The sequence below is a fragment of the Anabrus simplex genome, chromosome 2 (genome assembly GCF_040414725.1).
Source record: "Anabrus simplex isolate iqAnaSimp1 chromosome 2, ASM4041472v1, whole genome shotgun sequence".
Taxonomy (NCBI): domain Eukaryota; kingdom Metazoa; phylum Arthropoda; class Insecta; order Orthoptera; family Tettigoniidae; genus Anabrus; species Anabrus simplex.
Window position 1 is genome coordinate 200,405,828 of NC_090266.1, and position 16,832 is coordinate 200,422,659.

The window sequence follows — 16,832 nt, forward strand, 5'->3', positions numbered from 1 at the left end:
TCCTCATAAGCTTCTGAACCTGTTTGGTTGTGCAATAACAATTATTTCCATTGTACTTGTTTTATTTGGTATTAGTGTTTAAAGAAACTCAGCTCTCATTTCATTCGTTCTTGTGAGGTAACACGAGGTACAGTACCTACCGATGCCCTACTCTAAGATTCCCCTTGGTTGCCACAGATAGTGGATAATTTTTAATGGAGTAATTATTCACATTCCAGCGATTGTGAAATTTGACATAAAGAACTTCGTATAAAATAACACTTAAAGAAACAGATTATATGTGCATGAAATATACATGTTATTATTTGAGTCATCAGTCCACAGACTGGTTTGATGCAACCCTCCATGCCACCCTACCCTGTACTAAACTTTTCATTTCTACATAACTGCTGCATCCATCTGCTCTAATCTGATATTCATACCTTGGTCTTCCCCTACTGTTCTTACCACCTACATGTCCCTCAAAAACCAACTGCACAAGTCCTGGGTGTCTTGAGATGTGTCCTATCATGCCATGTCTTCTTCTGGTGAAATTTAGCCAAATCGATCTCCTCTCACCAATTCGATGCAGTGCCTCTTCATTCGTGAATCGATGTATTCATCTCACCTTCAGCATTCTTCTGTAACACCACATTTCAAAAGTTTCTGTTCTCTTACTTTCTAAATTATTTATCTTCCATGTTTTACTTCCATACAACGTCACGCTCCTGACGAAAGTCCTCAAAAACTTCTTCCTAATTCCTATATCAATGTTTTAAGCGAGAAAACTTCTTTCCTTGTGCTAGTCTGCATTTTATGCCATCCTTACTTCTGCCATCGTTAGTTATTTTACTACCCAAGTAAGAATATGCATCTACTTCCTGTAAGTCTTCATTTCCTAATCTAATATTTCTTGCATCACCTGACTTCGTTCGACTGCACTCCATTACTTTTGTTTTGGACTTATTTATTTTTATCTTTTACTCCATATCCAAAACTGTGTCCATAACATTTAGCAATTTCTCCAGATCATCTGCAGTCTCAGATAAAATAACAATATCATCAGCAAATCTCAGGGTTTTGGTTTCCCCTCCTTGGATTGTGACTCCCTTCACAAACTCCTCTTTGATTCCCTTTACTGCCTATTCTATATAAACATTGAAACGGAGGGGGAAAACTGCAACCTTGCCTCACTCTTTTCTGGATTGCTGCTTCTTTCTCAAAGCCCTCGATTCTTATCACTGCAGACTGATGTTTGTACAGATTGTGAACAATTATTCTTTCTCGGTACCTGATCCTGATCACCTTCAGAACTTCAAATAGCTTCGTCCAACCACCATTATCAAATGCCTTGTCAAGATGTACGAACGCCATGTATGTGAACTTGTCCGACCGGGTGTTATTTAAAAAATCTGATTTTTTACATACCTAAGAAATTTTTAGCTGGCAATCAAATGTGGTTTTTTATCATGAATGTAAAATCATTTCTACATGGCATTTTACTAAGACTAGCATGGGATTCAATTTCTTCATGTATAGCAGATACAGAGGGAGTTGGCTACGTGGTATACTCACGTGGCTGTGAGCTTGCATTCAGGAGATGGTGGGTTCGAGCCCCCCGTAACGGCAGCTCTGAAAATGTATTTCCGAGTTATCTAATTTTCAGACCAGTCAAATGCTAAGGCTATACCTTAATCAAAACTACGGTCGGTTACTTCTCAGTCCCAGCCCTGTCCTATCTCAGCGTCACCATAGGACCTGTCTGCGTCGGTGTGATATAAAACAAATAGCAAATAACAAATAAGATAGGCCTAATATCCTCTATCTAACCTGCACTTGTTAACTCCCATTCAAAAACCTGATTATACTGTAGTTATACTATGATTCCTAACATTTAAAAAAATGAATTGAAGGTGTAGTGCTGTCATATAGTATTCTTCACAATCTACATGTATGGGAACCGCCTGTTGCTCTGCTTTGACAGACAATAATTTCTCATCTTTCCCTTGGGATAGATCAGAGTGAAATCCAGCTTCCAGTGAAGTCTCACCATCTCATTTATAGCTGTGATCGCATGGAAGCTGTTGAATAACGACTTTAAGGAGACGACTAATGCGTCTGGATGTTGTTAGAAGAGTTACTCATAGGGTCAATCGTGTTCCATTTTCTGGCTAAGTGAGGAAAGCAGTGCCAAAACTACCTCACTTCTCATCTTGCCCAGCACACCTCATCATAATGCCATCATTGTGTCCGGCTCCATGGCTAAATGGTTAGCGTGCTGACCTTTGGTCACAGGGGTCCCGGGTTCGATTCCCGGCAGGGTCGAGAATTTTAACCATCATTGGTTAATTTCCCTGGGGTGTATGTGTATGTGTTATCTTCATTATCATTATCTCATTGCGACACGCAGGTTGCCTACGGGAGTCAAATCAAAAGACCTGCACCTGGCGAGCCGAACCCGTCCTGGGATCTCCCGGCACTAAAAGCCATACGCCATTTCCATTTCATTGAATTTTGCGGTTTCCCTGCAACTGTATAAACCTGGGCGGTGCTGTTTGTGGACCCAATGAGCCTCCGTGCTGGTGACTGGCAGGACAAGTATATACCATTGTGTATATTTTGTTTCTAATGGGGTATGTTTTCTTTCTCAACATAACCAGATGTTGTATGAGGCAGTCATACAAGATACAAATGGCTTGATACTGATATTGTCACAAAGTTTATGAGTAGTTCCATTACAAGGTTACATGATTAAAAATCAATCAAGTCTCACAATTTAATTACAATGCGATTTCTAGGTCAGTATTTCTCAATCACCCGGCGGCGAGATATTCTCCTGGAATTTGTAATTTTATTTTCTGAAAAATTTTCACGAATACATACTTTATGGATTAAATATCTTAGGGCAAAGTTTCCGTGACTGTGTCTAAATGAGCACACCCATATCGTCTCTAAACTCCGAATTCTAAAATCTAAAGAAATATCGTCTGTGTGCAAGTGTCAGTGACGAAGTCACTAATTTTTGAATGACTGGCAATTTTTAGACATATAAAGTTTTATATTTTTGCCTGCAAGCTGTTTACAGCTGTGAGCTGAGAATCCTCAGCTGACTCCTGTGGTGAGTTATAGTGCATAATCATTTTTCCATAACAGCGTTTAATTAAAACAAATTTAATACTACAGTGATCAATATTGTAAATAGTATACATATTTGGTGATTTGAATGGAATAATACGTCAATGAAATGAGTATAAATTAATTAATGATGTTAGCTTCATGAAACTCTTATGTGGTATAAGATTTCTTTAATCCAGAATGATTGATAATGTATTTTTTGTCAACATGTCGCACCGTTTTCATCGTGAACTAATATGTACTCTTTAAGATTACGCCAAGCTTAATTATGCTAGTTAAAAGTAAGAATTGAAAGAACGAAATGCATTTACGAGTAAATTTGTTGGAACCGAGCTAATTTACGGAGTGCTGGTCTGTCAAGGGTTGAGAACCGGTGTTCTAGATTTTTATGGAATCTCAACCACAGGGTCGAGACATTTTTATTTTATTTATTCGCGAAGCACAAGATACAGAAGCATTGAGAATATTTCACTTGTACTGTCAATAGGCTAATTAACAAACTTAAACTTTCATGATAAAATATAACAAACCGGGCGAGTTGGCCGTGCGTGTAGAGGCGCGCGGCTGTGAGCTTGCATTCGGGAGATAGTAGGTTCGAATCCCACTATCGGCAGCCCTGAAAATGGTTTTCCGTGGTTTCCCATTTTCACACCAGGCAAATGCTGGGGCTGTACCTTAATTAAGGCCACGGCCGCTTCCTTCCAACTCCTAGGCCTTCCCTATCCCATCGTCGCCATAAGACCTATCTGTGTCGGTGCGACGTAAAGCCCCTAGCAAAAAAAAATATAACAAAAGTAACAAACTGTAACATAATCAGGTACACAGCCTATTAAAAACAACTTTCCAAATGGAAAACTATGAGAATGTCCTTGTTCACAGCCAAGTCGTCGTAGATCATGATGGCGGTATACTTCAAGAACTTACACTGGCCGATAATATACTTTTGGTGGCGAGAAGAACCAGTTCTGTGCTTATCCGAAGTACGCGAAAGTTTTTTTTGTCGAGTTTCATTTTATTAAAATTTATCACATTGTAATGTCACGTTATTTTATATTTGCCATTAACATGTATCATATTTATATCATGTCTAGTTTTCTATTAATCCATAGTAATCTTTAATAGGTATAGTTTATATGTTTCTCAAGTCATCAACCCGGATGCTGGTTAAATCATCGAGTTGCAGCACCAAACGTTGTGGCGGTTAGAGGAAAACCGTAAAAACTGATGGTGGCGCCATATTCAGGCGTACAAAGCATGAAGACGAGTGAGCCAGTTGACTATTACTTTCCGCAGTGCGCCATAACGTGCCATTGCAATACGACTAACGCTATGAGTAGCATCTTTCATAATATTTTCAGATGCACGTGCTACGAATGTCATTACCAGCGTTAGGATTTTTAGGTGCAAATTTCAGATGAAAAAAGGAAGGGAAAAGGTGCTCAAAAAAGGTAAAAAAGAGACAAGACGCGCAGGTCGCCTACGGGAGTCATATAGAAAGACCTGCACCTGGCGAGCCGAACCCGTCCTGGGATATCCCGGCACTAAAAGCCATACGACATTTCATCTAACTGCTCTCTCACGGAATTAAAAATATCCCGTTGTTTTTCCTTTTCCAGAACTTGTTATTCTAATCGTTTAATGACTGCAGTCAGGTACTTGTAACTATGGACACAATATAGATCTGTCTGCACAGAATGTATTTTCTCCGGTAACAGAAGAATTGCACCTGCGTCGGCTGGATCCAAAGAAAGCACAAACTCTCTAATTTTGTCAAAATTCTCACACAACATAGCAGCACACTCAATCCACGATCCCCAGCGAGTAATGACCGGGAAATTTGGAAGGGGAAGGCCAGTGGTTTCCCTGTAGGCAACAACACGAGTCGGAGCTTTCAGTAGAATCTTCTTCCGGGCAGAGATGAATTGATTTGCGATGTCGTATTCATTCCTTATGGATTCACAAACCCTGTGAAGGGCATGTACAAAGCATGTTACATGCTTCAACTTAGGAAATAAAGGTTTCAATATTGGTTAACAGCTGAAACCATGTATGGAGCTTGGTCCGTAACTACAAGAAGAAGTTTTTCAAGCTCGATACCAGTAGGCCAGAGTATTTGACAGAAGTCCATAATTGATTGCATTACTGTACTGGCATTGGCTTTCTGCAGCTCATACATTTTTAACAACATGAGCTTAACGTTCTTCCCTGCTAAGGGAAAAACTAAAATGTTCAAAACATATCGTTTTATTGAGTCTATGGTTTCATCCACAATGATTCCCACATCGCAATCAGACATTTTCTCCTTGATTCTTTGTATGGTTTCTTGGTAAACAGGCTCCATGTAGTTTTTCTTATTTTTTTTGCTAAGGGCTTTACGTCGCACCGACAGTTTTTTCTTAAGGTACTCTCATCGGGCATTGACATCTTTGTTTATTTTTCAAGAAATCCCTTGAAGGCTGGAATATTCACCTTATTGAGTGGAATTCCTGCTTGTGTAAGAGCTGCACACAAATCAACGTTTAATTCCTTCAAATTTTGGCGTTTTGAAGAACTCTGCTGAAACGTATTTCGTAATAGAGGTTGCCGCGATTTGTTTGCTTGAGGAGTCCTATTCATTTGATGCTTAGAGCTGGAAATGTCTTGTTTGATGCGATCTCGCTGGTGTTCTTCATCTAACAAAATTCTTGAATCACAAATAGTACAACGCATAACAGTTCCATCAGTGCCTATGAAATCTTGTTTGAATTCCCGAGCCAGAGCAATAAATCGGGCACTGGACACCTTTGGTATGGTAAAATTTAGTGGTACACTCGTTTAGTAATGTAAAAAAGAGCTAACACCAATTCACTTGCTAACTTAATGCGATTATCACACAACTCACTCTTGCGCTCACTCGCTCACTTTCTGTCCACACTCTTTTATAACATCGCAACAGTTACCAGAATGTTCTCATTCATGCTGGAACTGCAGTCTCAGCGATTTCTGTTAGTTTCGAGCAGAAGCCAGTCTCAAATCTCGGAACTACGCGAGTGCGGTTGCTGACATCTCTGCGTCACTAGCCTCTGCTTCCATGCGAACAGATGACTTCTCTCACAGTAACAAAATCACATTCACGAACAGCAGGCTGCTCATTCTGGTAGGATAGAATCATTCATTCTCAATTGCATTATTGCGGTCTACATTATAGCGGTAAAGCGAGAGAAAGAAGTTTTGTCGAACAGACAATTATTTTCCATTGTTCCAGGCGTGTTTTCAACTCCCGCGCGGTGTTTACTGAAAGAGGTAGGCTTACTAGTCGCACGTACACAGCAAGCTGAGGGGGCACTAATTGAAAGTTAAGTATTTTATATTGATTAGAAATATTATAGAAGAAATTGGAATTAAGCGTAAAGGAAAAAAGGGAAAAAGAGGATTATGGGCATGGTTGGGGGTAAAGGTCTCAGAAAAGGAAAAGTGTTGCGTGAAAAATGCCTCTTTTCGCAACTAGAAACAAAATTTCACACAGTCATATCTTTCCGAACAGCTTTAATTTACCCTAACAAAAAGGTGCGCACCTAAAAACTTAACCTTGGTCATTACTCAGCACCACTCATACATCAAGAACTTTTATATTGCCACAGTCATGTTCTTTTTTTTGTTTTTTGCTAGTTGCTTTACGTCGCACCGACATAGATAGGTCTTATGGCGACGATGGGACAGGGGAGGGCAAGGAATGGGAAGGAAGCGGCCGTGGCCTTAATTAAGGTACAGGCCCAGCATTTGCCTGGTGTGAAAATGGGAAACCCACGGAAAACCATTTTCAGTGCTGCCGACAGTGGGGTTCGAACCTACTATCTCCCGAATACTGGATACTGGCCGCACTTAAGCGACTGCAGCTATCGAGCTCGGTCAGTCATGTTCTAGATGTTAATACGAGCTGATAAGTATGCTTTACTACGGCGTGTGGTGGTTTGACTACGGGCGAGCGCGCGCTCGGATGCCGATGTCAGTAGTGGGAAATAAAGCATACAACAGTAACACAAACAATTTTAAGAAGTTTCGTCGAACACACAATTATTTTCCGTTGTTGCAGGCGTGCTTTCAACTCCCGCGCGGTGTTTACTGAGAGAGTTTGGCTTACTATTCGCACGTACACAGCAAGCTGAGGAAACGCAGTTGAAAGCAGGTGTTCAAACTGCTCTCCTTCATTCCCTACACATTTTTAGTACCTCGTTAGGAAAATTATCCATCACTCGCTGTAGTTCACGTTGAGGAATCCGGCAATTTCCTGACGAATATTATATTTCAGTTCTTACGTAGTGTGCGGTTTCGTCTTTTACACGACATTTTTTATTTACACGAGCGATAATAATCGCAGGCGTATAAACTGGGGAACCGAGAGGGCCCCAAATCTCTACTAATAACTGTTCAATGGAAGCACATTGTGATTTTCTCTCATTCGCAGTAAGGGCAGTTGGAGAGACCTCTGGAAAAAATGCATAATCACACTCCATGTCAGTTAATTATCTGAAAAAGGGGGTTAGTATGGTATTCACACAAACAACATAATTTTGTGTAAACACTTAACCGAGGAGGTGGAATTAGGCCTCCTTGTATACATTTTCCAGACTCCACTGACAGTAGCGGCGATTGGGAACAAAAACTCTTAGGGGCAGGGGGGTTAGACATCAACATTTTTAAAACAAGCTACAAAATGGTGTTTGATGCTCTCTGAGCGCATTTCGATAGAGACATAAACTTTCACCAAAAGAACAATAATCACACATTTATTACAAATAATTTTTTTTGGTAGTGGCTTTACGTCACACCGACGCAGATAGGTCTTATGGCGACGATGGGATAGGAAAGGCCTAGGAGTTGGTAGGAATCGACCGTGGCCTTAATTAAGGTACAGCCCCAACATTTGCCTTGTGTGAAAATGGGAAAACTATCTTCAGGGCTGCCGATAGTGGGGTTCGAACCCACTATAAATAGAAGTAACACACACACACACACACACACACACACACACACACACACACACACACACACACACACACACACACACACACACACACACACACACAGGGGGCGAAAGAATTGAAAAATTACTTGAATTATTTGTATGAGAATATATATATATATAAATTCCAAGGTGTTACAAACCTGAAAACTGGTATTTGGAATCTCCTTTACAAATAAACACGCATTTTGGGGGGAATCAAGTAGGTAACGAGGGGCGTTGAAAATGGAGATGAACTACTTCTACGAGGATACATACATCTCAAAAACTGAAGATGTTACAGTTGTGATAATTCGTATTTGGAAGCTCTTTTAAAGAACCGGTTCTGTTTGTTTTTAGAAAATTCACTTAAGTGGGGAGTGTGAAAGGAAGTGAAAATAATTGAATTCTTTTTCTAGAGAAACTTATATCTCAAAACTGAAGGGTACAGACGTGATAATTGGCATTTGCAATCTCCTTTAAAAATAAAGAATTACACATTTTGGGTGGGGGGGGGATCAACTTAAGGGGCGGGGATGGAATGAAGAAAAGAGTTCAATTATTTTCATGCGGATACTTATATCTCAAAAACTGAAGGTGTTAAAGACATGAACATTTGTATTTGGAATATTATTTCAAAGTAAAGAAACACGAAATCTTTTGTCTTTGGAAAATCCACTTAAGGGGGGTGAATTAATTGAAAAATTAGTTGAGTTATTTGTATGAGGATACTTATATATCAAAAGCTAAAGGTGTTACACACGTGAAAATTTGTATTTGGAATCTTCTTTAAAAATAAAGAAACACGCAATTTGTACGTGGAGGTGGTGGGAAGGGGGGGGGGGCAATCAACTTAACGGGCTGGGGTGAAAAAGAATTTCAATTCTTTTTATGGGGATACTTATATCTCAAAAACTGAAGATGTCAGAAATGAACATTTGTATTTGGAATCTTCTTTCAAAGTAAAGAAACACGTGGTTTTTTGTCTTCGGCAAAACCACCTAAGGGGGAGAGGTGAATGACTTGAAAAATTAGTTGAATTCTTTGTATGAGGATACTTATATTTATAAAACTAAATATGTAAAGAGGTGAAAATTGCCATTTAGAATCTCCTTTAAAAATAAAGAAACATGCACTTTTGGGGAGGGGGGAATCAGCTTAACGGGCAGGAAGGCGGGTGTGGGAGAAAAAGGACTTGAATTACATTTACGAGGATACTTATATCTCAAAAAATGAAGATGTTACAGACGTGAAAATTAGTATTTGGAATCTCCATTAAACACGCATTTGTTTCTTTCGCAAAATCGACGTAAGTAGCGTGGGGTTGGAAATAAGTAAATAAGGTGTTGAAATATGTTTATGAGGATAATTTATCTTAAAAACTGAAGCTATTACAGACGTGAAAGATGGTATTTTGAATTGTCTTTCAAAATGAAGAAACACGTATTTTTTGTTTTTGGAAAGTCCACTTAAGGCGGGAGAGGGGTGGAAAGAAGCGAAGAAGAAGTTGAATTATTTTTATGTATACGTTTATCTCAAAAACTGAAGGTGTTACTGACGTACAGACTTTAAAACTGGTATTTGAAATCTCCTTTAAAAATAATGAAAGGCGTATTTTATTGTTTTTCGGAAAATCCAGTTAAGGGGCTGAAAGGAATTGGAAAAGCGGGTGAATTTTTAAAATGAGTACCAGTATATCTACATTATATGTCAAGAGAGTTGGTAATTGGAAAGTCCTTTAAAAATACAGTAACATGTACCTTTTTGTTTTCGGAGAAGGCACTTAACGGGGGATGAAAAGAAGTGAAAAATATTTGAATTACTTTTTATGAGGATACTTATATCTCATAAACTGACGATGTTACAGACATGAAAATTTGTATTTGAAATTTTCCTTCATGGAAAAGGAACACGTAATCTTTTGTGTTTGGAAAATCCACTTAAGGGGGATTACTTAGTTGAAAAATTAGTTGAATTCTTGGTATGAGGATACTTATATCTCAAAAACTAAAGAAGTTACAGACGTGAAGTTTTGTATTTGGAATTTCTTTTGAAAATAAAGAAACACGCATTTTTGGGTTAAATCACCTTGGGGGCGGGGGCGGTGAAACAGGAGTTCAATTTTTTTCATGAGGATACATGTACCGGTATCTCAAAATTCAAGAAGTTACAGTTGTGATAATTTGCAATTGGAAGCTCCTTTATAAATAAAGAAACAAGTAGTTTTGGTTTTCGGAAAATTCACTTAAGGGAGGAGGGTGAAATGAAGTGAAAATGTAATTCGTTGTATGGAGAAACCTAGATCTAAAAAACTTAAGGTTACGCATGTGAAAATTTGTATTTGGAATCTCCTTTAAAAATAGAGAAACACGCAGTTTTTGATGGGGGGAATCAACTTAAATGACTGAGGTGAAAATGGAGTTGATTTATTTTTGTGAGGATACTTATATTTCTAAAACTGAAGATGTTAGAGGCATGATTATTTGTATTTGGAATCTTCTTTCAAAGTAAAGAAACACGTGTTCTTTTGTCTTCATAAAATCCACTTAAGGTGGGGTGAATGAATTGAAAAATTAGTTGAATTCTTTGTATGACGATACCGAAAAGTTAAAGATGTTAAAGACGTGAAAATTGGTATTTGGAATCTCCTTTAAAAATAAAGAAGCACGGACTTTTGGTGAGGGGGAAATTAACTTAACGGATAGGAAAGCGGGGGTGATAAAGGAGAAGAATTACTTTTATGAGGATTCTTATATCTCTAAAAATGAAGATGTTACAGCCGTGAAAATTAGTATTTGGAATCTCATTTAAAAATAAAGAAACACGCATTTGCTTTTCGGAAAATCGACGTAATGGGTATGGGGTTGAAAATAAGAAAATAAAGAGTTGAAATGTGTTTATAAGGATACCATATCTTAAAAAATGAAGCTGTTACAGACGTGAAAGTTGGTATTTTGAATTTCCTTTCAGAATAAAGAAACACGTATTTTTTTGTTTTCGGAAAGTCCACTTAAGGCGGGATAGGGGTGGAAAGAAGTCAAGAAGAAGTAGAAGAAGAAGAAGAAGAAGAAGAAGTTAAATTATTCTTATGAGTATACGTTTATCTCAAAAACTGAAGGGGTTACAGACGTACAGACATGAAAATTGGTATTTGTAATCTCCTTGAAAAATAATGAAACACGTACTTTTGTTTTCGGAAAATCCAGTTAAGGGGGCTCATACACCTCGAGATATCAAAATTTCCGTTTTTTGCATTTATATGAAAGACCGTACCTCTCTTAGTACGTCTATTCATTTTAATAGCTAAATTCGGCATTTTGGCAGAGATATAGCATGTTACGTGAGACCATGTGCACATCTGTCAATGGAGTGGGTGTGGCATCAACTGTCAGTGTCCTCTGTATAAATTCTCGGTTACTGTTTTCGTATCACCAGACCGATTGCAGATTTGTTGTGGACTAAAAATGGATGCCTGTAGTTCGAGAGACTTTGGGTGTAGTCAAGGAACCATGAACAGGAAGGTGCAAGCTTCTTTTATTTTGATATGTATTCCGGTTCCTATGTATTCCATGTGGTGAGCAGCAGCCTTGTGGTGTGTTATCTTTGTGAGTGTTTACATATTATTTCGGAATAACAATGGGAAAGAAAGGTAATGTGGCGAGGTCCATAAAGAGGCGTTTCCTTGGAAATCAACATACAAACAGGGATAATGAAGCTACTGATCTTTAGAGAACTGGAACTTCTAAAAATAGTGCATCTGCCAGGAAGCTTGATTTGAAGGTTAGCCCGGAACGAAGTACACCGACAAGTGAAGAAACTGTGCATAGTCTACATAATGTTGGTTATAGGATTGCTTATCTTCCTAGTTTATATACTGCTATAAGTGAGAATCTGTGTTGTGAAGTTAACATTACGTTGGTAGAAACTGCTATGCAAAACGCCAAAGAATCCTTCCATAATAAAGTGTGGAACATTTGCCCAAAAAGCAAACAGTGGAGGAAAAATCGTGAGCATTGCTGCTTTTGATGCTGTGAATTCATTCAATGATGGCAATGCTAGCAAATTAAAAGTGTTACAGAAACTGGATTTGACTGCAGGGAAGATATCGGAAACTGTTCTGAATCAGCGAGATATTCTTCGAGTGAAATCTGGAGAGAAGAGGCATCGAGAGGCATCCAAAGAGGCAAGGAGAACCCGGAGAAGACTCAGACTTGGAAAACACACTAAAAACATTGAGTTGGAAGGTGAAACATATGCTCCAGGAGCTTTTTGAGCACAGCTTAAGTCGATACGAAGTGTTGGAATTCCAAAGCTATTTTCCTGAAAGTTTGTTTTTTGGAGGGAAAAACACAATATCTCCGGAACTATTTGAGATAACTGCATGATACTAGGCATTAATATCCCTGTTAATCATCGCTACAGGATGAAGCACGTTCATGAAGTTATACTTTAAAATAATTAAGATAGACTTGGAAAATTAAACCAAAAACTGTTAAATTTTTCTGAGACAGTTGAAATTTTTAATTTTTAAAAAATAATTTCCATATAACATTCATAGTGCTTCATCCTTGATATTTTAGCATCTTCTTTACAGGAAAAAAGAATCAATCAATTCAGATCAGTATTTTTTGTTAAACCGTGCTTTTTGTGCTTTATAAAGTTAAAAAAGTCACAAATATGTTTTTTTAAATAACTCAAGTAATACTTAATATACTGTTCCCATTCATATATGAAATGGAAGCTCTATGTGTCTACTGTTAGTATGTAAGTTTTTGTAATTCTATGTTTCATATTAGTGAAGCTATAATGTAATATTTATCTGTAAGCGCAAACTGACTCTCGCGGTGTATGAGCCTCCTTAATGAGTTGAAGAGAACTGAAAAAGCGGATGAATTTTTAAATTAGGAATGAACGCGTTGATCGATTCGAATCCACACCAGCCCGTGCGAGGAAACTAAGCAAACCATGACGAAATCCACGCGAGCGAAGCCACGGGTAATTGCTAGTATTAACATATATTTGAGTCATTGCGTGTCCCAAATATAAGTGTAAATACTGTAAGCAAGCAAAGCAAAGTCATCTCCGTACAGGCCATGAAGGCCCTTGGAGGAGTGGAAGGTAAAGGCTTCCACCATTGTTAACCTCGGCACGTGATGGGGTAGAGTGGTTAGCTCTACGCCCGGCCGCCTTTGCCCCCAGGAATTAACCTGGTACTCATTTTTGGTGTAGGCTGAGTGAACCTCAGGGCCATATGCACCTCCGGAAGTGGAAATCTCGTTTCTTAAATTTTACGACTTCCTGACGGGGATTCGAACCCACATCCTTCCGGGCGAACCGAGCACGCCTTTACCGCCTCGGCCAGGCAGCCCCTGTAAATACTGTAAAAGTGTTTATTTAAATTACAAATCTTCATTATTTTGAACATAATTACATCGGAGTTTAAATGTTTTGCTTGTCTATCACGCAGTGTCGTGGGCGAGCGGTACCTAGATTCGCGTGGAATCGTATGGGAGCACTCGATTCGGCATGAAGTCACAAACTCGTGTGGCACTCCACAGCAACTGGGTGGTAATCCAAGGTGTTACGTGATTACGAACGAGCGGTAGAACGCTAGGGCCCGGTTTCATCAACACATGTTAGTACTTAACAAGGTGTTAAATCATTTTAACATACGATTTAAGAAAATTTGCGTTTCATCAACAAATGTTAACATTAACAAATGTTAAACTGCGTATTAAAGTTAACATCAGCCATTTCCAATGTTAAATGGCTAACATTAGCATTTAGCAACCTGTTCCAAAATGGCTGCTGTGAATTTCGCTTTCGAGGCGGAATTGCTCTATTTAGATCTTTTACAAAACAATCCTGATCGAAGAAGAGTTCAGCGACGTAATGACTTTGAAAATTTGACGGATCCGAAATTTCTTCATAGATACAGGTTATCGAAAACAGTCCTTGCTAAGGTTGTTGACGAAATTCAAGTGAGGTTAGAATATCCTACGAAGAGAAACTTACCTCTTTCTCCAATGTTGCAGGTACTGATAATATTACGAGTTTTTGGTACTGGTTATTTTCGCATAATGGCCGGGACAATGCTGGAATTTCTAAAGCCACTGTTAATAGAGTTGTTCGTCGAATGTCTGCAGCAATAGCATCCATGAGAAGGAGGTATATAACATTCCCTTCAGTAGAAGAGCGTCAGCAAATTATCCGCGACTTCTGTGAAATAAGCCGTTTTCCTGGTGTTTGTTCTACGTGCAATATATTGCACACATGTAAGAATCCAATCACCTGGAGGCAATTGGGCCAAAATATATCGTAATCGAAAGGGATATTTCTCAGTTAATGTTAATGTTCAGGTGATTAGTGAGCCTAACCTCCAAATCAGGGATATACTTGCTAGGTGGTTTGGTTCTGCACACGACAATACAATATTTAATAACTCCCATATCGGAGCACAGTTTGAAGTAGGACAATTAACGAAGTGATTTTGTTAGGTGACAGCGTATACCCACTAAAAAAAGTATCTGTTTACCCCATTGAAACCCTCGCGGACTTTTCCCGCGCCTCGTCCTTTTATTTTATCGTCAAGCCATCTGTGAGCTTGCACTCAATAACTTATATATATTTACTAATTCAATTAACAACTCTTTTCGAAGGAGGAAAGATTAGAACTACGATTCCGTTTCACTTCACGCGCCATATTTTACAGCTGTGCTCAAACAAAAGCGCATCGGAGCGCGTTGTAAAACAGCATTTTCGTACCACTGCCTCCTTGATTCGCACCAGTTCGCAATATTGGGAGAGTTAACAGTCGATTAGTTAACATTTCACAAAAATGTTTGATGAAACGCAAGAAACCTAACAAGATGTTAAATTTCTAACTCCGTATTAACTAACTACTTGTTAGTATATATTTAACATGTGTTGATGAAACCGGGCCTAGAAGTTCAAAATACTCCCTTAAGACTTTCTCGTGACAATAACATTAATGTAGTTCAATTTTTCAGTAAATGTTTACCTGTCTGGTATTACTCTCAATGCCCTGTGAGGAATAAATTGAAATTCTGTCATATTCATTTTTACGTAGTATTCGCCACCCGGCTACTCATTCCTACTACGCGGTTGACGAACATTTCTGGGGAGAACACTGAAGCCTGTCCGCCTCTGTGGTGGGGTGGTTATTGTGATTAGCTGCCATCCCCGGAGGCCCGGGTTCGATTCCCGGCTCTGCCACGAGATTTGAAAAGTGGTACGAGGGTTGGAACGGGGTCCACTCAGCCTCGGGACGTCAATGAGTAGAGGTGGGTTCGATTCCCGCCTCAGCCATCCCGGAAATGGTTTTCCGTGGTTTCCCTCTTCTCCTCCAGGCAAATGCCGGGATGGTACCTAACTTAAGGCCACGGCCACTTCCTTCCCTCTTCCTTGTCTATCCCTTCCAATCTTCCCATCCCCTCGCAAGGCCCCTGTTCAGCATAGGAGGTGAGGCCGCTTGGACGACAAGGTACTGGTCATCCTCCCCAGTTGTGTCCCCGACCCAGAATCTGAAGCTCCAGGACACTGCCCATGAAGCGGTAGAGGTGGGATCCCTCGCTGAGTCCGAGGGAAAAACCGATCCTGGAGGGTAAGCAGATAAAGAAGATGAAGAACAACAACACCGAAGCGTTGTTTAGAGATATCTGTATGGAATATTGAGTCGAGAAGTGTAGAGGTGTAGGATTCAGTGCATCGAAAGGGAGAAACTGACTCAGGGCCTATAGAACTGCCACGAATGAAATGTTCACTTATGTAGGGTATGATGAGATCTTCTTTTGCTACTGCTTTTCCCACAGCTGTGGGTTCGCGGTGCTAACTGTATAGCACATGTGAATTTTGCCTTTTTTACGACCGTATGCCCTTCCTGACGCCAACCCTATGTGAAGGGATGTAATCACTATTGCGTGTTTCTGTGGTGGTTGGTAGTATGGTATGTTGTCTGAATATGATGAGGAGAGAGTTGGGACAGACACATACACCCAGGCTGACCATTCAGCCAACGATTCGGACTAGAGTTCCTCACCAGGGGTGATGTCGCGACTAGACAGATTTAGGATAGAATTAGTATAGATTTAAATGTAGTTAAGTACTTTAGATAGATGTAGAGGTAGCGTGTTTGATGTGGAGCTGGCTATCCGCCCATGTGTGACATGATACATAGTAGATTTAGTGGTAGTTAAGTACTAAGCAGTTAGTGCTTAGCTAAAAAATATTCTGTATGTAGGGGTGGCGTCTTGCATGTGGACTGGCTATCCGCCCATGCGAGAGGCCACACAGAAGATTTAGTTTGATTTTATTTGTTTATAAATGTTCACTTCTGTGGTTATTTTGAATTTGGAATAGGGGAACATTGTAGTTGTGCGAAAGCCTGTTATGTTCAATAAATACTATAAGAGTCGGACTAGGGTATGCACAAGTCCTTGAAGTAAAACTTGCTAGTAGACAAATGAACAAATCAGACCGTTTCGTTTAATGTGATAACCGACGTTTCTTCTACCGAGAATTCTGACTTACCGTCGTGAATGTGTACTCGTAGCCGTCTGGATTGACAACAGGAAAGATGTACCAATCGTAATTCTCGGCAATTTCCCGAACACTTTTGTCGTTACTTCTGAGCAACTGGTTCACTATGTACGTTACAGTGGCTGGGCTGATCCATTCTCTCCCGTGTATACCTGAAAACAGTGACCATCTTCTAAGA

General features: G+C 39.4%; 1 protein-coding gene across 1 annotated transcript in view; it reads right to left on the bottom strand.

Annotated features, from left to right (window-relative positions):
- LOC136862743 (zinc carboxypeptidase) overlaps positions 1-16,832 on the bottom strand; it is a 138,836-nt gene that overhangs the window by 58,403 nt on the left and 63,601 nt on the right. The window contains exon 5 of the mRNA XM_067138972.2: positions 16,646-16,806. Coding sequence (XP_066995073.2) covers positions 16,646-16,806 — 161 coding nt within the window. The remainder of the gene's footprint in view (positions 1-16,645; positions 16,807-16,832) is intronic.